Source organism: Diabrotica virgifera, chromosome 3, assembly GCF_917563875.1.
Source record: "Diabrotica virgifera virgifera chromosome 3, PGI_DIABVI_V3a".
Lineage (NCBI taxonomy): Eukaryota > Metazoa > Arthropoda > Insecta > Coleoptera > Chrysomelidae > Diabrotica > Diabrotica virgifera.
Window position 1 is genome coordinate 112952452 of NC_065445.1, and position 22730 is coordinate 112975181.

Below are 22730 nucleotides of genomic sequence, written 5' to 3' on the forward strand. Positions count from 1 at the left end.
TTTACTTTGGTGGTTAGCATGTAGATTCTAAGATTGCACTGATGATGATCGGTCAACCGATCGAAAACTAGTTCTGTCTTTAATGTAGCCCTGTATGGGGATTTTAAAAAATATTCCTTTTATAAAGGATTTTATGTTTTTGTAATGGTATACAGCCAACTATAGGAAATTTTTCCTCGTGGATTGGTTACATTTTTAGTTTTATGTCATGCAAGGCGCTTATGAAGAATAATTTGTCTTCCAAAAATCAATATCTTATATATAAAAATCAATTTCTGTTCGTTAGTCTCGATAAAACTCGAGAATGGCTGGACCGATTTGGCTAATTTTGATGTTGAATTATTTGGGGAAGTTCAGGGAAGGTTTATACGGTTTTAGATCGTCATTTTAGTAGCCACCAAAAATTTTACATCTATATGTATAAAATGCTCTTTTTACAATGTTTGTTGCCAGAGGCGGCTCTAGCCTATGTAGCGCCCGTGTGCAGTCGATGCCCTGGCGCCCTTTGGTAGACGCGCAGTCAAAATTAATGGAATAGTTGAATAGGTATTACCTACCTAGTACTAGTACATAGAGTATTAGAGGGTATTAGGTACGCTTATAATGCAAACAAAAATCCAGATGCAAATAATGCAATATTAAATGATGTCGGGAGCCAATATGTATTCACGGCATCAGAACAACCTACCCAAATCTGTTAAAAATATTTAATTAAAAAAGAACTTTTTAAAATGAACCTTTAAAAATATGATCGGCTAAAAAAGTGCTTACATGAAGCTGCATTCGAAGCGTTAGGAGAAAAATCCTCAAATAACACTCATCACCCTTGGTTTACAGATTCTTTAAAACAAAAGACGAGGGAAAAAAGAAGTATATCAAAAATGGCTCAATACCAATTGCTCAGAAGACCGAAAAACCTATGCAAGAATAAGAATGGAAACAAAAAAAGAAGTGATTAAAACCAAAGAATATATGTGGCTGAAGAAATGTCAAGAATTAGACACTCTTATGGGAGGAAAAAAAGCGGAGAAGCTTGGAGAACAATATCAAATACAAGACAAAACGTATAAGACAGATGCCAGATATCCCTTATAAATATAAACGAGTGGGAAACATACTTTAAAAACCTATTGCAAGAGAATAGACAGGAATATGTAAGGCAAACTATCATCGACCCAAACAACCTGGAATGAAAAAACTGGAACAACTAGAAGATATAACAATTGAAGAACTAGAACTAACGTTAAGAGAAATGAAAAACGATAAAACTCCTGGTCCCGAAGGTATTCCAATTGAACTCATCAAGCACAGCACGACACAAGCAAAAGAAATTTTAGTTGAAATATTCAACTCATGCTTTTCAGGCAATAGTGACCTGCCCTCTGAGTGGAAAAAGTCCATAACTACCTTTACATACAAAAAGGGTGGTAGAAAAAATTGTAGTAATTACAAAGGCATTGGTGTGACCAGCTCAGTTGGAAGACAGTACGGACGTATAATAAAGAAACGGATAGAAAAGGAGTCGCAAGAGTCCGGAGATCAAAGTGGATTTAGGGCAGGAAGATCATGCACAGATAACATTTTCTGCATAAGGCAACTACTAGAAAAACGTTCTGCTAGAAATCTGGAAGCTCACATGGTATTTGTAGACTTAAAAAAAGCATACGATACCGTTCCCAGAGAAAAAAATGTTTAAGGTATTACAAATAACCACTTTAAATAGAAAATAGATCCAAACAATAAAAGATCTCTATGCTAATGCAACAACAGGAATTGGAACGGAACTTTCAAATACCTTTAAAACTTCGAAAGACCTTTTACAGGGATACTGTCTGTCGCCCACTTTATTTACAATTTACCTTACACATGTGTTAGAATATTGGACTAGGAAATGCCACACAATGGGCATACCAGTAGGAGATTCTTATTTGTATACGTTGATATTTGCTGACGACCAAGTTGTGATTGCTGCTGATAAAGAAGACGCCAGTTACATGATTAGAAAATTGAAAGAGGAGTAACGAAAGTGGGGTTTGGAAATGAGCATTGAGAAAACTAAATACCTTGTAGTCGGAAGTGATACTGAAGACTTAGAATTAGAAGGGGAATACATAAAAGGATGTGAAAAATTTAAATATCTAGGTTCTATTTTTGACAAAAACTCCACATGCGATCAAGATATAGAATATCGAATAAGTCAAGAAAGAAAAGCTATAAAACAGCTGATTGGCATTTGGTGGAGTAAAGGATTGCAAAATCAGACAAAGAAAAGAATCTACCAAACTATCGTGGAAGGAATTGTCCTGTACAACTCGGAAGTGTGGGAAGTAAAAGACCGACAAAATAAAAGACTTCAAGCTTTAGGAATGGACGGCAATCTTTAATCTGGACGGGCGAGTGGCAATCTATAAATCGCGCTTAAGTGTCAATGTAATTTTTCATTAATCGTTTTAAAGCATATTTTATGTTGAAACAAAGTAAAGGACCCGCTCTTTGGCGCTCGGCGCCCCCCAACATCCCGGCGCCCGTGTGCACCGCACACCCTGCACAATAGGTAAAGCCGCCTCTGTTTGTTGCCATACACCTCCGAAACGACTTGGCCGATTTTTATGAAATTTGGCAGATATATTCGACCGGTCTGGGAGTAGGTTGTTATCTATATTTCATATCCGTAGGTCATAAGGGGGTTACCCATGACGCCATAACTCTCACAAAAATGGCGTGAAAAATACGAAATTAAGTAGGTATACTCCTTGCTGAATTCCGAGCAGAACCGTACTAAAATTTTTTCTCTAGCACAATCGGCGTCCGAAATAAATATCTTAAGCCGTAGAAATATTCTGAGGACAGAAGAAGAACGAGCAACAAATTTCATCGAAGAAAAGTGCAACTTTTTAACTTTTGGACTTAAATTGGGCAAAATATGATTTTTTAAATTTTTAGAAATTTTCAAAAAATATCTCTAAACCGAAATTTTCTGACGAACGGCAAGCCGGAGAAAAGTTCTGAGCACACGAAAAGAACAAGCAGCAAATGATAAAATTTTATTTAATTTTAATTAATTTCGTTTAATTTTATTTAATTTGAGTGTTTATTTTATTTTATTTTATTAAATTTTAAATATTTTTGTTAGATTCTATTTACATTTATTTAATTTAATTGTTGTTTTAATGTATTTATTATTTTTAGTTTATTCAGTTTTATTTATTTTTATTTACTTTTATTCAATTTTATGAAATTTTATTTTATTTAATGATATTTAATTTTAATTTAATTTTATTTTGATTAATCAACACCTATATAGTTGGACAACCCCGAACCCAATTATAAATACAGGGTTATTTGAATGTAGATAAAATAAAGCTGTTATATTTATTATAAGATAAACAAATTTAAGATTGTAACTGTTGCACTACAAATTTTATTTTGTTACTTCTAACTAAACTTTATTACTTCAAACATGTGTAATTAATTAAAAATAATAATAAAACCTCATTCACATCGAGCATTTTTGTTTATTAATTACGAATTCCTTTTGTTTATTTTAAGTTTATTGTATACAAAAGTTTGTTTTTTAGCGTCTCTTTGCAAAGACAATGACGTCGACTTTGCAAAGTAACAAGACACTTACTCAACACACACACTACACATTACACCTGAGTTAGTGATAAGATATACAATTACGTGGCTAAAGGTTCTAGTTCTAAACCAAGGCCAGAATTAGAGAAAAAAAAAAGTTTGTTTTTATCTATTGAGGCAGTACGAAGTCTGCCGGGTCAGCTAGTACTCAATAAAAATGTTTTCCATTTTATAACTATTGTGTAGGTAAATGTTTTTTGAAATCTTAATTTTACAATTAAACTTTTTATAGATCGGTTCTGAAATTGTTTTCTTTTGACATGTCAAAGTTAAATATTGTATTTATATGTTTTGAAGCTTCCATTTGCAATCCGGAAATCGTTTTCAAAAAAAAAAATTAAAAATCAAGAAATTTTGTAAACTTGTAGATGTTTATCAATTCGCGCTTTTACAGTTGACTTACTTGGCCTCGGTCTTGTAGCTAAATGACAATGTTTTGAGTTGAAATTCTGCGAGTGATGTACCCTCGGATTGATATGAAATTCTGATTTTGTGTTCTTATGCAGTTAGTTGTAGATGATTTGTCTCACCTTCTATTAACCCATTAATGGTGGTATATTCTTACCACTGACTTCTTCTTTTAGTATTGGTAAAAAGTAAAGTTCGTGTAACCTTCTGGCTAAGGTCTAGTGTTAGGTAGTGATATTGATTATAGTTACTTTCGAGTATTCGTTACAAATCGTTACTTTTGTATAAAGTAATCATTCACAGTATTCGTTACTTTCATTACTACGATTACTTTTGTTACTTTTGTATTTGAGTACCGGTAATCATACCGATAATCGTATTTCTCAGTAGGTAGGTATTTTGTATAGGTATTCCAATATAACAACAACCTTCACCGATCTGTTTAAGGGATAAAAATGATTTGATTACTACGATCACTTTTGTTATTTTTGTATCTGAGTACCGGTAATCATATCGAGAATCGTATTTCTCAGTAGGTAGGTATTTTGTATAGGTATTCCGATATAACAACGACCTTCACCGATCTGTTTAAGGGATAAAAATGATTTGATTACTACGATCACTTCTGTTATTTTTGTATTTGAGTACCGGTAATCATATCGAGAATCGTATTTCTCAGTAGGTAGGTATTTTGTATAGGTATTCCGATATAACAACAACCTTCACCGATCTGTTTAAGGGATAAAAATTATTTGCTTACTACGATCACTTTTGTTATTTTTGTATTTGAGTACCGGTAATTCGAGAATCATATTTCTCAGTAGGTAGGTATTTTGTATAGGTATTCCGATATAACAACGACCTTCACCGATCTGTTTAAGGGATAAAAATGATTTGATTACTATGATTACTTTTGTTATTTTTGTATTTGAGTACCGGTAATCATATCGAGAATCGTATTTCTCAGTAGGTAGGTATTTTGTATAGGTATTCCGATATAACAACGACCTTCACCGATCTGTTTAAGGGATAAAAATTATTTGATTACTATGATTACTTTTGTTATTTTTGTATTTGAGTACCGGTAATCATATCGAGAATCGTATTTCTCAGTAGGTAGGTATTTTGTATAGGTATTCCGATACAACAACGACCTTCACCGATCTGTTTAAGGGATAAAAATGATTTGATTACTATGATTACTTTTGTTATTTTTGTATTTGAGTACCGGTAATCATATCGAGAATCGTATTTCTCAGTAGGTAGGTATTTTGTATAGGTATTCCGATATAACAACGACCTTCACCGATCTGTTTAAGGGATAAAAATTATTTGATTACTATGATTACTTTTGTTATTTTTGTATTTGAGTACCGGTAATCATATCGAGAATCGTATTTCTCAGTAGGTATGTATACTACTATAGGTATTCCGATATAACAACGACCTTCACCGATCTGTTTTTACTCGCTGGGATACGACTGCTAGAAAGTAATCAAGGGTACTGGTTGTAGATACAATAGTCGTTACTCGCTCTGATACGATTGGTACGAAGTAACGAAGTAATCAAAGTAGATACAATAGTCGTTACTCGTTGTGATACGATGGTACGAAGGAACGAAGTAATCAGAGTAATCAAAGTAATCAAAGTAGATACAATAGTCGTTACTCGCTCTGATACGATTGGTACGAAGTAATCAGAGTAATCAAAGTAACGATTTGCCTCGCTGTATAGTAATCGTTGCTTTCGGTATTCGTAAGTAACGAGTACTTAGTAACGAGTACTTTGTAACGAATAGTTACTTTTTCAACATCTCTATTTCAGGTCTCGCAAGTGCCCCTACATGACTTAACGACTACTTACGTAGCCGGGACCCGACGGCTTTACGTGTCCTCCAAAGCACGGTGGCGGTTCAGTTAAATTAGAAATTGAAAATTTTGTCAGTGCCAGGATTCGAACCCGGGCCCTCCATCTTGTTAAGTAAGTAACATAGCCACTTCGCTACGGCCGTAACTCTAGTATTAGTAAACAAAGCCAGCTACATTTTACTGACGAGTTTGCTACATCCTTCTTTCTTTATGTAAGGTAAGGGCTGATTCTTCGATTCTTCTCATTTTGTTGGCTGTTTCTTTCATGACTATTGACGTATCTTTGAATTCAACTATGTGCTCATTGTTCCATGCAATTTTAATTCAATCCAATGCCTATTTTCCTACTGATAAACAATGTCACCATGACAAGGTTCAACAAAGTCGGAGGTGAATCATTTTCATTCCCATTGATTTCTGTCATATAGAAAATTATCTTTAAAACTTGAATTAAATAATGTGATAGACGACGCCCTTGCCTTACTGCAGGATTATATTTAATTTCTTTGCTCTAACTCTATCCATTCAATAATTTAACAAATTCAAACATTTATTTTTAGCCGCTCCAGGTTATTCCGATCACATTGTAAATATATGTAGGTACTCGTAAAATCAGCAGAAAAGTATATAATACCTGGCGTAGTAATAATTATGATAGCAAAATTCACATAAAATGACGGAAAGAGATAGGTAAAATTTGGTGCCTGTATAAACATTCCCAAATTATACATACCGTCCTTAAAATGTTTGAAGACATATTGTCTACACAAACAAAAATTAAAGGGAAACAGTTTTTTGCTATCCTTGGTCATAACCGAAATAAAGTTATAGTCTGGGCAGTTTATCGAAAAAAAGCCATTTTTGGGAAAAGTTATTTACCAGCTATTTTATTATTGGAATCGTATCTTAAAATTGCATATTATAGGTATGCCTATTATGGGTATGCAGTACGCAGAAAGTGTGCTATTTTATTTTTAAACAAATTAATGCTCCCAATTTTTTTTTCAGTTATTGCTCTGTAATTCCGAAGATAATTTTTTTAGATATTTTTTTTTTTCGATTTCATTAGACGAAAATATTCCTCGAAAAATCCGGGTTTTCCCAACAAAATTTTTAATTTTCAACCAAAATATGTAATTAAATAGCTTGGTGACAGTAAAGTTTTTTTGTAGTAGATTATTTCCGGAAGCCGGCGAAAATCTAACAAATAGTTTAGCAACAATGAAATTGTTAATTAAAAATTTACGGTCGCAATAATAGCCAGAATAATTATGATGGAGCTATTACACGGGGAATACTCCTAGATACTTCAGTTTCTTATTTTATTGTACTTATGGACAAACTAAACTGATTTAAATTAAATGCACTCGGGTGCAAAAAAATCGATCAACTGAAACTTTGGTCATTTTTATGTCTCGAATTTCCTAAACCTGTTGTCCGATTTAAGTGATTTTTTACCATGTTATAGCCTTATTCATTAACAATATCGCTGTAATAATATTGTTGCTAGACAGGTAAACTGTCATTGTATACCGGGTGTACGAATCAAACTGTGTCTTTTCTCAAAGTTCGCATCACCCTGTGGACTATTCTAGCGTTTATAAAATACTGAAATTACAAGCCAACTATAGCCTCCGGTTCTCTTAACATTCTGTTTTTAGATTCATTCGCTTATGTTGGATAATAAAAAAGTTAGGTACTTTAACAACTAGACATGTTCTTCATCAGTACAGGGTGTTTCTAAATAAGTGCGACAAACTTTAAGGGGTGATTTTACATGAGAAAATAATGACAGTTTGCTTTATAATCATATGTCTGCAAACGCTTCGTTTCCGAGATACGGGATGTTCAATTTTTTTTTACAAACTGACGATTTATTTATTGCTTTAAAACCAGTTAAGATATGCAAATTAAATTTGGTGGGTTTTAAGACGTAGTTATTACACATTTTTTGACATACAATTAAGAATTTTATATTCACCATTGGCGTGCATACGGGTAATATGATCGGTCATAATACCCGTTTATACGATAATGGTGAATATTAAATTCTTAATTGTATGTTAAAAAATGTGCAATAACTACGCTTTAAACCCCACCAAATTTGATTTGCATTTATCAAATGGTTTTAAAGCAATAAATAAATCGTCAGTTTGTAAAAAAAATGAACATCCCGTATCTCGAAAACGAAGCGTTTGCGGACATATGATTGCGGATGATAATTTGCGGATGATAAAGCAAACTGTCATTATTTTCATGTGTAAAATTACCCCTTAAAATTTGCCGCACTTATTTCGAAACACCCTGTACTGATGACGAACATGGCCAGTTGTTAAAGTACCTAACTTTTTTATTATCTGACATAAGCGAATGAATCTAAAAACAGAATGTTAAGAAAACCGTAGGCTATAGTTGGTTTTTAATTTCATTATTTTATAAACGCTAGAATAGTCCACAGGATGATGCGAACTTTGAGAAAAAAATACAGTTTGATTTGTACACCCGGTATACAATGACAGTTTACCTGTCTAGCAACAATATTATTACAGCGATATTGTTAATGAATAAGGCTATAACATGGTAAAAAAATCACTTAAATCGGACAACAGGTTTAGGAAATTCGAGACATCAAAAATGACCAAATTTTTAGTGGATCGATTTTTTTGCACCCGAGTGTATTTTACTGTTTCTAAAAGTACATGACGCCTTCTTGGGTTTGACAATTAATTAATATAATGGCGATGTGACATTAGTGTGTCATAAACAGTGGCGTATTCGATATATTTTAACAAATACTTAACATATAATACACCAGAGTAACTATGATTTTTGTATAAAAGGCACTACATATACATATCTAACGTACTTTACAGAATTGAAATTGAACTATTTTAGCGGCCTAAGGTATGTATAAACAATTTTTTGGCTTACAAACAAATAGAATATCTCGGCAACTATTAAATTAAATTAAATTAAGAAAACGGTATTCGAGAGGAAGTGGCAGGACGCTTTTTTTAAAAGAAAAAAAGTTTAATTGCGATGAGTGGTTCCTGGTCAAAGTTGACCGGCATTTGCAACGAAGTTATAAACAATATGATGGTAATTTTCGAACCGTTACCTTTCCTCTTTCTACATACAAATGTTCATAATTTCAAGAAACTTATGACATATATTATAATAATAAAAACGATCGGTATTACGCGTGAAAAATACCAAAAATACCAAAACCCGATCAAAAACTAGAAGAAATTAGAATTTCAATTGAGAAATTCAATTGAATAAACCTAACTAACGCGCTACGAAATGTCAGAGATGCTTTAGTTTTGTTATAATAAATTAATTTATTTATTTATCGGTCAACTTTGACCGGCTGTATCTCAGGAACCCATAGCAATTAAACTGTTTTTCTTTTAAAAGAAGCTTCCTGCCACGTCTTTTCCAATATCGTTTTCTTAATTTAATTAAATCTAATAGTTGCTGAGAAATTCAATTTGTTTGTAAGCCAAAAAATTGTTTATAACTTTAAAACATTCCTGATGCGGCTCAAATAGTTCAATTTTAATTCTATAAAGTACGTTAGATAGGTGTAGTGCCTTTTTATGCGAAAATCATAGTTATTCTGGTATACTAATTATGGGTTTTGTTGCGACCGTAAATTGTTAATAATTAATGCTAAACTATTCGTTCAATTTCCACCGGCTTTTGAGAATATAATATAATCTATACCAAAAAAGCATTTATGTCACCAAAATTACTTATCTAAAATTTTAGTTGAAAATAAAAGATTTTGTTGGAAAAAACCAGATTTTCCGAGGAAAATTTTCGTGGAAGGAAATCGGGAAAAAATATCTCTACGCATAATTAAATTACGGTGAATTTTCATTTAAGTGTTTTTGGGGTAAACTTAAAATCTTGGGAGTTACAGAGCAATAATTGAAAAAAACACGATTTCGGAGCGCTAATTTGTTTATAAAAACATAGCACACTATCTGTGGACTTTGCATACCTATATTATTAATATATTAGAATCATAAAATTCGATTCCAGCAATAAAATTGCTGGTAAATAGCTTTCCCTTGTTTTTTACTCATTTGCCCAGAGTACCATGCATTCAATTTCTAAATAAATATAAAATAAGAAAGCAATTTACTTACTTCTTTGTAAAAATGGTATGTGATCATCTTCTACACCTCCATATTGACGCCTTTTTACAAAATGTGTTTGTGAACCTTCTAGTAAGCTCAAGTTTCCTAAACGAGTCTCAATGTTCGCAAGGCGTAAATACCTATAATTTTTTTATTTGTAGTGAATATACAGAGAGGTCCTAAATTATGGAATAAATTCATTTTCTCTAAAATGGACGACTATAGAGAAAAATCCGGAAACAGGTCGACTTTTGTTTTTAAATTACAACTTTTTGACATATATTTCATACTAGTGATGTCATCCATCTGAGCGTGATGACGTAATCGATGATTTTTTTAAATGGGAATAGGGGTCGTGTGGCACCTGATTTGAATGGGTTTTCAATTCTCTATTCAGTAATATAAACAATAATATTATTAAGAGACTAAGTTTTCACTCTAATATCCCACCAGAATGAAAACAATGGGAACCTTCTCTGGTTACACCTCCGAGGCTTCTACAATTTGCAAGCCATACGGATGCTGAGACTAAGGAAGATGAGGGAATTCTACAATTTACAATTCACGTCACATCTGCTCAGCGCGGTAAAGTTCCAACGAGACTGGTTCCCTTCATACTCCACACAGAGTAAATGTAAATCAAAAATGAATAACCATTTTCAATTTCGTTGCAAAACGAAAATACAGCCGAACCATATTCCAGTCCAATCAGAGAGCGCTGCAAGCACCTCTACCGGTTTCGAAACTTATTAGTCTCTCATCAGGAGGCACATATGCTGCTCTCCCTGATCCAACCAAAACAAACCCCAGCGTGCAGTCCCGAATTGCAACGAACGAAATGGCTTAGATGCCCTAGCGGCAACTGCTAGCAATAATATTATTATTTATACAGGGTGACCAAAAAATATTTTTTGAATTAAATTAATTGACGCAAAAAGAAGAATGTATGCAATTTATTTAACTCAAAATACATTATAGTGCTGTCAGCAAATACAAAAAAAATGTTTATTTGACAAATAAACATTTCTTTTCGCTTAAATTAAATCACAAACAGCCTCCCACCTACCACTTGGCAGTTTGAACATTTAATTTAAGCGAAAAGCAAGGTTTATTTGCCAAATAAATATTTTTTTCTATTTTGTGACAGCGATAGAATGTATTTTGAGTTAAATAAATTGCAAACATTCTTCTTTTTTCGTCAATTAATTTATTTCAAAAGTAATTTTTTTGGTCACCCCGTATAAATAATGATATTAATGTTTGTATTACTGAATAGAGAATTGAACGCCCTTTCAAATCAGGTGCCACACGACCCCTATTCCCATTTAAAAAAATCATCGATTACGTCATCACGCTCAGATGGATGACGTCACTAGTATGAAATATATGCCAAAAAGTTGTAATTTAAAAACAAAAATCGACCTGTTTCAAGATTTTTCTCTATAGTCGTCCATTTTAGATAAAATGAATTTATTCCATAATTTAGGACCTCTCTGTATAGCTAATGTTAAGGAAGACAAATAGATAGAAGTTAAAAGAATACCAAGAGATTTTTAATATGGTATCTATACTCACCGCCACAAAATTCCGCCACTAAAAATTTTTGATTAAGTTTGACAATTTATAACTCTATTATTTGTACTATTAATGTATCAGTTTGTATGTCGGTAAAGTGGGTTCGCTAAACTCAGACACAACTGGCTAGTAATTTTAGTAAGTAATTTTGCCAATTTGGTAAAATTGGTAATTGGGGTATGGTGTGTCCGTTAAAGCCGAAAGTCCGTTATATAAAAATAGGTTTAAAATAAATCAAAAATTTTTTTTTAAATATGTACACTGTACTATATTATAAATGTTTTAGATCATCGAAATGCGATCTTACCTACGATAACTTCATTTTTGGCAGTGTTGTTTTATCTTCTTCGCTATCTTCATTTCCATTCTCATTTTTTAAGCTCATAACTTCATCTCCTATTTTACTTTCAGTAATGATGTTATATCCAGGGCCGCCTTCATCCACTTCTAGCCATTGTAAAACATCTTTCTCAGTTACTTTCTTCTCCGGCACTATTATGTATTGTCCTATAGACACCAGGAACTTCCAACTCTTTTAAATCTATTACGGAATCTTGTCCATGAAAGTATAACGTTAACAGAAGGTTCTTAATTTTTATATATGATCGAATTTTTTGTCCGTTATATCCGAAGTCCGTTAAATAGAGGTCTATAATAAAGTTATAAATTGTCAAACTGAATCAAACATTTTTAGAGCCGAAATTTTGTGCCGGTGAGTGTATAAACATATTTAGTTCAGTAAATTCTTTCTGACAAAACTCCAACGATTACTAGATAGTAAAGAATATAATAATTCAACATTTTTCTCATCTGCATTATTAAGGCACTTTTCTAGGCAATACTCTTTTTCCAGTAGTTGTCCAAAGTAGATCTAACACATTTTCATAATTGCAAGGTTTTAAAAAAATAGAAATTATAAGAAGCTAAAGCTATAGCATAGCGGATGTATGTAGTATGATGATGCAAAAGTGTGGAATAAATTAATTATTTTAGAAACAGACGACATTTAAAAAAATCTTAATTTTTTTAGACTCAGTCAATTTTAATTTTTGAATGTCCATCATTGCTATACATGTGTTGGACATAACGTCATCAGTGTTGTCTTAATGCCACAATCGACAATTTTTTAAAATACAAACCGAGGTCACGGGGCACCTAATTTAAAAGGTCTCCTAATCGGATGTGCAACGATGTAATTCCGAATATTTAATTCTACACGGTTAACTATCAGTTTTATAGTAAATTAATTATAGAAGAACAATTAGTGATTTTATATTATGTTATTCTCACTGCTAAAAGAACACAATAATTACATATTTAATTCAAATTATGAATAACTGAACTGAAAAACAACATAGGCAGCGGAATAAGACAGGATGACGCATAATGGATGAAATCATCAAAAGCGTCAACAAAGAAAGAGGATACAGAATAGGAAACAAAGAAGGAAAAATACTCTGTTACGCAGACGACGCAATATTGATAGCCCAATATGTAGATAATCTGCAAAGATTGGTCCACAGATTTAACATAATAGCAAAAGAAATATGACAACTTTATCTCAGAAAACTAAAACAATAGTAATCGGTAAAGAACCAATCAGATGTAAAATAGGGATTGGCGGCATCAGTATTGAACAACCAATGGAAATAAAATACCTTGGAATTACATTGTCCAGCTACGGAGGCTTGGATAAAGAAGGGAGAAATCAAGTAAAAAAAGAAAATAGATTGGCAAGATGCCTTAATACTGTATGGCGAAACCGACAAATTAACACTGAGACGAAGTCAGAAATTTATAAAGCCAGTTTAACAAAAATATATGCATCAGAAACAAGACTCGACACAGCCCCAACACAAAGACTACTGGAAACGGCAGAGATGAGAGTACTGAGAAAAACTACACGAAATACGCTGAGAGATCGAAAGAGGAGTGAACCCATTAGAAGAAAATGTAACGTACAGTGTATAAACGAATGGACACTAAATAGAAAAAAAAATGGAATAACCACATAAACAGAATGGGAGAGCCACGTGTGGTCAAAATACCAAGGGGATAAATTACCAATCGGTAGAAGAAGTATTTGCCGACCGAGCAAAAGATGGAGTGACACTGCAGTCCCGGATTACGAATCTTAAGGCCCCTAGGCAACCCAAGCTAGGAGACCCTTAAGAAACTTCTTTCTTTTCCCTCCAAAACCTCGGATAACCCCTTCATCTCCGAGAGGTATTCCTGTGTTAAGCCTATTTTGTGCCACTGTCGAACGGTTACAGTTTTTAATAATTTTCATTTTTTAAAATGATCGTTCGACTGTTGCATTTGTAATCATTAGCGTAAGATAAATCTTACAAGCTACTGACAAATTTCGAAACTTCGATTTGAACCCAAAAAGACTATGAAGCAATTATTTTCGCTATCAGTCCTGAAAATGAACTATAAAATATTTGAACTGCAATAGTTCATCATAAATTTCAGGTTCAATATAATCAGTATAGATTTCATGTAGTTTTGAAGCACATTTCTTTATTTGAGTATCACTGTTTTGGAAAAACACACAAAACACCATATACTGAGTTACTGGCTCATACGCTGTCAACTGACGACTCAGCTCAATAATTAGCTTATCCAAAATTGGTAGATTCGTTTCAACCTCTAACTTTTCACCATCCTGTAGAAAAACTTCTTTGGAATTAGCATCATCAAAATGTAGTTTTCTTGCTCGCGTTTGTTTGCTCTCGTCGGCAGAGTATTGTAGATCGCAGACCTTCTGCTCGTAGTAAGCAAAATGATCTCTTTAGAATTTTAAGAACTCCAAAAGTGAATTTAAAAAGCTGAACTGCAGTTTTAGGTTCAATATCTTCTCTCTGTAATAATTTACAGATACGTTCTAAAATTGTTGCCCAAAACTCATTAATTATGAAAGTTTCTTTTTTTTGACATTTCTCTCAACAAACACTTCAACAGCACTTCATGAACTGTTTCAGCTTTCTGATTAGAGTCTTCAGCAAGAGTATGAAGAGCAGATTTGAAAGCGTTGTAACCTTTAGACAAAGGTCTGGTTGCACGTGTCCGTGCAGTCCATTTTGTGCTGCTTATTCTTTTAAGGTCTAGATAGTGGTGAATGAGATCGCTTAGTGGAGTTTCATTTAAGCATTTGATCATAACTTCCCAACGGTGGGTAGAGGCTGAAAAAAAGTTGTACACGGACTAAATAAACCCAAAATACGATATTCCATTTGAGGGAGAATACGTTAGCCAATCTCTTTTAATTTTTGTTCCACTGATATGTTTTCGAAAAACCATAGATTGTGTAAAAATCTTGTAATGCCTACAAAATTTCCTTTTGATGCTGAAAAACTTCCATCAAGGTTTTTACATTCTAAAGACCTTTCCCAATTCAAAATTTTCGTACTTCTTCAGTCATTGTATTCCGTAATCCAATTCGTAAAAATATATTCAATTTATCTTTAACTTGAATTTCTAACTTAGTTTCGGTTTCTGGTTCTTTAACTTCTTGAACTGGAATAGAGCTGCCGTTACATGTTTTTCATCTTCTTCAGTTACGGAAGCTATGTTTCCCTCAGTTTCAGTTATTCCTATTTCATCACGTGCATTTTCATTGTTTGCAGCTTCACTAGCTATGGATTTCAGTGTGAAACTGAGTTTAAATAAGTTTTGGTTCTCTTTTAGATTTTGTTTAAGGATCTTTTCTTTCTACTGATTTTTCTTGTGTTTTTCGGCTCCACTCTCGAATATTTTTTCTTATTTCCATCTAGTACTGTTCCTTCTACCAAAGCGCATTCGTTAGCGATTTATTCTCACAACATAGACTTTGTATGTGATCAAAAGTATGCATGTAATTTTATACGTTCACTATCACTTTTATGGTATTGCGCGATATTTGATTTTTTCAACAATATGATTTAAGTATAGTTTTTATTTAATTCTAATTAAGTATTCAGCTTTCATAGAGGTATCAATCCGCCAATGAACAAACAGAATTGCTTATAAAAAGGATTTTGAAGGAGAAGAAAAACAACATGTATATATAACTAAAAGAATAGTTGAATTGTTTAATATAAACAATTTTTAAAAAGGGACCAACCGTAGTGGTGATGACTTTTAAACTTAAAATTGGTGATAATACTTATAACGGTGATGAAATAATAAGACACATAAATTGTTCTTACCAATTTTCCGTTTCTCGTGATGTACTTAAGAATCTTGTAGCTTTATGTCCAATCAAATCCAACAAAATCAACATATCTATTTTCTGATTTTCATTGATCCTTTCACCAGATGCACGACTTGTTTCTATTTTGTTTTGGTACACTTGTGCTAAATGCCTAGCACCGTATATAGAGTCTTTGGGTCCCCATTCAACGAAAGCTTCTTCTCCATCAAAGAATATAAGTTTTAAACTTAAAGAGTTTGATTGTACTGACTTTAATTCTTTATCCATTACTTTGATTAAATTTAACATCATAGCGCAAGGGACTGCTGAGTCGATAGCCCCTAAAACAAATGTTAACTAAAATCTCTAATGAAAATTTTCAAAAAAAAAAGGTATCTAACAATAAAACACTGAAAACGTTTGTTTTCTATACTTCCACAAAATTTATTATAACTAAGTGACTACAGCAGTTTCGGCAGAGTGCCTTTCTCAAGTGATATAGTTTACAATGTGTTTGCCTTTTTAAGTCTTCAACTGAAGAGGTTGAGGAGTGGGGAGCTGTTTATCTCGAGTTGGTCATTCAGAATTATATCTGTATTTTTCAGTTTATTAATTTCCATAGATTCTAAAAAAGATAGCTTAAGGCCTTTATTTTGAATATGCAGAATTTGAAACTCTTCATTGAAAGAATGATGATGATCTAGAAGGTGAAGTGCGTATGTAGAAGTGTCTGTTTTTCTATTGTTGAATGCCCTTTTGTGTTCTGCTATCCGTTTGTCAAAAGTTCTGCCAGTTTGACCGATGTACGTTTTCGAACAGTCACCACAAGTTGTTTGTACACACCACTCTGTAGTTGCTTTCTCTTTCGGCTTTTATTGTTCTTAATATATTTGCTTAAGTTGTTGTTAGTTCTGAAAGCTGGTGTTCTTCCTTTCTTTTTTATGTATCTGGCTATTTTTGTTGTTATCTTGCCAGTATATGTGAGAGAGCAGAAGGTACTGGGTTCTTTCTGTGGTGGTGGATACACTAATTTCAGGGCTTTCTTATGGAGTTTTTGGTTTAAAATTTTGTTAACTGTTTGTTCGTTATAGCCGTTGTTTACTGCTATTTGTTTAATGATGTTTAGTTCTATCTCGAAGTTATTTTTTGTCATGGGAATTTCTGTCAGTCTATGTATCATGCTATGGTAGGCTGCTAATTTGTGTTGTGTAGAATGGGATGATGAATTGTGTATAGTTGTGTCAGTATGGGTAGGTTTTTATGATATACGGAGAACTCATGTTTGTTGTGTAGTCTGGAAATCGTTACATCTAGAAAGTTTATGGAGTTATTCTGTTCTGTTTCTATTGTAAACTCAATATTATTATGAAGTGAATTAATATATGATAGAAATTGGTCAAGTTGTCTGTTAGTTCCTGTAAAGCATACTAGTATATCATCCACGTATCTCCACCAATATAAGAACTGTTTAAATACGGGATGTTTAGAAATTGTTGTTTCAAGTTGGTTCATAAATATATCTGATAGCAATGGGCTTAGAGGATTACCCACAATCAAGACTATTTTGAATTCAATAATCAAATATACACAAACAACAGTGCAGGACTTATTATACCCTATTATACCTTATTATTATGCAGGACCCGTAAGATAATTTATTATTAAAAAGTACCCCGCACAAACCTTATGGAAATTAGGTCCCAGTGGATTTAGTTCATACTTTGGGAAAATACTCTTTGAAGCATCCTGATAAAAAGTTCTCATGGGCACATCTCGATCGTATGGAGGATTTTCAAGATATAGAGGCATAAACTCGGAAAATTATAAGATTTACCGGGTATTCCAATTCCCTGAGTTACTGGTTATCTGGCAACATGTAGAAGTTTGGATTAAATAAAAGTACTAGTAGTCTAGGATTTTTCCTGGCTATCCAATGGCGACCTTTACTTTGACCTTGACCTTCAACGGACGTTATCTTCTAGAGTTTCGAGGGTTTTCAGCATTAAATTGATATAAACAGATTACTCATGGGTTTTTGGGATCGCTAAACACGAATATACCATCAGAATTGGCCTCCGGAATACGTGGTGGCCAGGGCCATTGCAAGGGACGTCATCTTCTAGAGTTTTGATGGTTTTCGGCATTTAATTGATGCAAATGAATTACTGAACGGTTTCTTGAGGTCGCTAAACACGAATATGCCACCAGAACCGAATCCCGGAGCACCTGGTTTCCAAGTTCAATGAAAGGGGCTTCTGGAGTTTTGAGGGTCTTCGGTACTACATAGATGCAAACGGATTACTCGTAGGTTTTTGGAGTTGCTGGACACGAATACCCCATCCGAACAGACATCGGAGTACCTGGTGCCTAAGGCACGTCATGCTTTGGAGATTCGAGAGCTTTCGGTATTAAATTACTGTAAACTGATTACTCACAGGTTTTTACGTGAATACGCCATTAGATCCAACCCACGGAGCAATTGGTGCCTAAGGCAGGTCTTCTTCTGAAGTTTCGACAAGTTTCGGCATTAAATTGATGCAGATGGGTATTGCTCATGGGATTTTGGGGCTGCTGAGCACAAATACGCTATCAGAACAGACACCGGGGTACCTGGTGCCTATGGCACGTCATCTTCTGGGGTCTCGAGAGTTTTCGGTACTAAATTGATATAAGCGGATTACTCTTGTGTTTTTGGGGTTGCTGAACACGAATATGACTCATATAAAAGACTCTGGAGTATCTAGTGACCACGATGAATAACACTATTAAAATAGAAAATAGTAAATCGATCTTAGAATAAATGAAGGAAAAACATTGTCAGATATAAATTTATTTTATATTTATAAATAATTAAAACAATTGAATAGCACAACATAGTTATTTTAATAAAAATCTACAAATAGCAAAAAAAACTTTTCACCAATTTGTACGCTTTCTTTCAACAGCAACTCAGAAAACTACCTAGTACTCGATGTGTAGCAATCCGTTCGCATCAATTTAGTACCGAAAACTCTCGAAACTCCAGAAGATGACGTGCCTTAGGCCTTAGGCGCTCCGGTGTCTGTTGTGATGGCGTATTCGTGTTAAGCAACTCAAAAAATCTATGAGCAATCCATTCGTATCAATTTAATGCCGAAACTCTTGAAACTCGAGAAGATGAATACCCTTAGGAACCAGGTGCTCCGTAGGTCGGATCTAATGGCGTATTAGCGTTCAGCGACCCAGAAAAGCCACGAGAAATCCGTTTTTATTAATTTAATGCCGAAAACCCTCAAAACTCCAGAAGATGACGTGCCGTAGGCACAATGTGATTCGTGGGTCGGATCTGATAGTGCATGCATGTTCAGCAACCCCAAAAACCTAAGAGTCATCCATTTGATTCCTCCGAAACTCCAGAAGATGACCTGTCTTAGGCACCTTAGACACAGGTGCTGCTGTGTCTGTGCTGATCACGTATTCGTATTCAGCAACCCCAAAACTCTATAACTAATCCGTTTGCATTAATGTAGTACCGAAGATACTCGAAACTCCAGGAGCCTCTTTCATCGAACTTGGAAACCAGGTGCTCCGGGAGTCGGTTCTGGTGGCATATTCGTGTTTAGCGACCTCAAAAAACCGTTCAGTAATTCATTTGCATTAATTAAATGCCGAAAACCATCGAAACTCTGGAAGATGACGTCCCTTGCAGTGACCCTGGCCAACACGTCCTGCGGAGGTCAATTCTGATGCCATATTCGTGTTTAGCGATCCCAAAAATAGATGAGTAATCTGTTTATATCAATTTAATGCCGAAAACCCTCGAAACTCTAGAAGATGACGTCCGTTGAAGGTCAAGGTCAAAGTAAAGATCGCCATTGGATAGCCAGGAAAAAATCCTAGACTACCAGTACTTTTCTTTGATCCAAACTTCTATATGTTGCCAGATAATCAGTAACTCAGGGAATTGGAATACCCAGTAAATCTTATAATTTTCCGAGTTTGTGCCTCTATATCTTGAAAATCCTCCACACGATCGAATTGTGCCCATGAAAACTTTTCATCACAATGCTTCAAATAGTATTTTCCCAAAGTATGAAGTAAATCCACTGGGACTTAATTTCCATAAGGTTTGTGCGGGGTACTTTAATTGATTTAATGATTGTATCTCCAAAACGATTAGATAATAGGTGTTGGAGAACTGTATTCTCCACCCAAAATAAACTCTATTTCACCAACAACAATTTTCCGCGCCGCCTCTGTAACAACCATAAAATAATTCCATTACGCATTGCCTGAAGAAATCTTCCAAGAATGTTACTCTCCGCCTTCTTTTTACCCAAAGCACCCCCCAACGGAAAGTTTTGTTAACGGGATGCAAGGGTGCAACAGTCAGTCAACTATCGACACTTCTTAAGAACGCACTTTTTCATTACGCTTGTTTGAAGAGTATTCTTCACGCGGCAATTAGCAAAAAGCCGGTACATAAAGTGTAAAATTATGTGTGGTGGCGTCTTTCACGGATAGTTGTAACTCAATTGTTCACATGTAAAATTCTATTTCTTGCCTTTTTTCAACTTCATTACAGTCATAGCAAAATAAAAGTGTTTTATTTACATACACAATTCAACAGGCCAGAATTACAGCATCTTACGGTTCATTAAAAGTTCTCCTCTTAGCTATCGAAGGCTTAGCGACACATTGAACTTACTGCAAGTGCAAAACGCTGGAAAGAGACATTGGAACTACTCCAAACTCTCCATGGAGGAATGTTGAACACCGGCGTCCCTCCAATAGGTATGTATTAAAATTTTACAAAAATGAAATTTTTTTTTTGAAAAAATGAACAAAATGGCGTTCGATAAACTTTGATCCTATTGTAAGAACCAAAGTTATAACTTGCTGTTTTCTTTGGAAAATAAAGCCACAATTTTAGTTTGAACTTATTGACGTTTCGACTTCCACGCCGGAAGTCGGAGTGTTTAGGTACCCGTTTTAAAAATAAACTTAATAAACTTACTTATTACATTATTATCATTGATTTATACATACAAATTCCGTTCGGCAGCCCCCCCCGCAGAATTTAAAATGGGGTCCCTCCTTTACAAAATTACTAGATGCGACATTTGTAACAAATACCTATATGTGTTACAGCCCAGTAAATGAACGTAACATACGACGATACCATGTAATTTTCAGTGTCACCACCGAAGTGGTCAGCTCAATACTTTTGGAGTTATTTTGTGAGCGAAAATGTTTATTTTTCAACAAAAAAACACGTTTTCAAGCGGTTTTTCGCAAATAGCTCAAATATTAAGTATCTGATAGAAAAAAAAATATTGTCAGCAAAAATGTAGCTTATAAAAAAATTAACTCGACCCAGTAAAAGCAAAGTTGTAGCTCATAAAAAGTTTTTCTTATTCGTCAAATTCCAAATCGAAGGGAATTTTAAAAACTGTTTTAAAGTGTTTAAAAAAAGCTTTACTTTTATTTTTTATAAAAGCATCAATTTTATTTTTATTTCTATTTTTATTTGTATGTATCATTCTTATTTTTCTAGCATCAAACTTTTCTTTATATGATCTGTAAGTTTCACCGGTTGAAAGTTCTTATTTTTGAAACGGTTCTGGTTAAAAGGACTTAAACGAGTCACTAATCACGACTGTATGCATATTTTGAACAGCCATATCTTAACCAATTTTGTCTTACAAAAAAACAAAATAAAGCCAAAATGTTTGTAAAAACAAAACTTACATTTCTTTACTCTTTGAGATTTTTCGTTTCACTAATACTTTTTAAACTATTTTTAAAAAAAGGCCTTTTTTCAAAGGGAAAAAAGGGCAAAATAAAAAAAATTACTATAAAACAAATTTTTTCAAAAATAAGAACTTCGAACCCGTCAAACTTACAGATCATATAAACAAAAAATATTTAAAGTAAATGGTAAAGCGCTAACGATTAATTTTATTTGGGAGGCGAAATATGGGGAGATTTTCACGATTTTTTTGCCAAAAAAGGGGCCAACTTTATTTAGAGCGTCACTCGCATAGTTTTGGTGCTAGAAACTTTTATAAAAAATAAAAAAAGGTTTTTTTTTAAACATTTAAAAAAGTTTTAATGAGTTTTCCACGAAAAGTGTTTGAGAAAAATGAGAACAATTTTTCATTAGCTTCAACTGTGCCTTTACTGTGTCGATAGACTTCATGACTACACCATTTATTTGTATTTTATACGCTACATTTGTGCTACAAATGTTTTTTCGATAATTTTTCGATATCTAATATTTAATTCGATAAAATACTTACTTTTGAGTTAGTTACGAAAAAACCGTCTGAAAACGTGGTTTTTTGTTGAAAAATAAACATTTTCACTCGTAAATGACTTGAAAAGTATTGACATAGATAAAGAAACTCTAGAACAAAATCTGCTTATAATTAGTCAATTTATCCATTTCCGGACTTATTTTAAACGTAAGTTTTTCACCCCCGAGAAGGAGTGACTTTCACCACCGAAGTAAAAGCAACCAACAGCACAAGTACAACTTTAAAGTGGAGGGTAACTACTACCTCATTAAAAATTGTCAAGCAAATACATCCGTTGTGACGCTGATAATTACACTCCAAAATGGTCATTTACTGAGCTATTAGTGTATTCAAGCATTGTTTATAAGAACTTACATTTTTCATCTTTATTGGTACAGAATATTATTCTATACCAATAAAGATGAAAAATGTACATTAATGTAAAATATAACAAAATTTACTATATGATTACAATGTTACATAATATTATTCTATGAGATGAACAACTTTCTCCGTGTACTACTATTAGCGAATATATTTACAATTTTGTTAATTTGGATGGACAACTTCATTTTCAATGCTGCACTGCTTAAAAACGTTGCGTATGTATGCGTAAAATATTATAACAACAACACATTTTTA

General features: G+C 33.6%; 1 protein-coding gene and 1 long non-coding RNA gene across 4 annotated transcripts in view; both read right to left on the bottom strand.

Moving 5' to 3' along the window:
• Positions 1–22730, bottom strand: part of LOC114327449 (glutaminyl-peptide cyclotransferase) — an 84116-nt gene that overhangs the window by 36535 nt on the left and 24851 nt on the right. For all 3 annotated transcript variants that reach the window (XM_028276073.2, XM_028276072.2, XM_028276071.2), the window contains 2 exons: positions 15827–16151; positions 10071–10201 (listed from right to left, as the gene is read on the bottom strand). In XM_028276073.2, the coding sequence (XP_028131874.1) occupies positions 10071–10201; positions 15827–16151 (456 nt within the window). The remainder of the gene's footprint in view (positions 1–10070; positions 10202–15826; positions 16152–22730) is intronic.
• LOC126882045 (uncharacterized) lies at positions 4714–5428 on the bottom strand. Its single transcript, XR_007697098.1, has 3 exons — positions 5202–5428; positions 4910–5055; positions 4714–4767 (listed from the first exon to the last, which is right to left on the bottom strand). It is a non-coding gene; the product is annotated as an uncharacterized LOC126882045 (long non-coding RNA).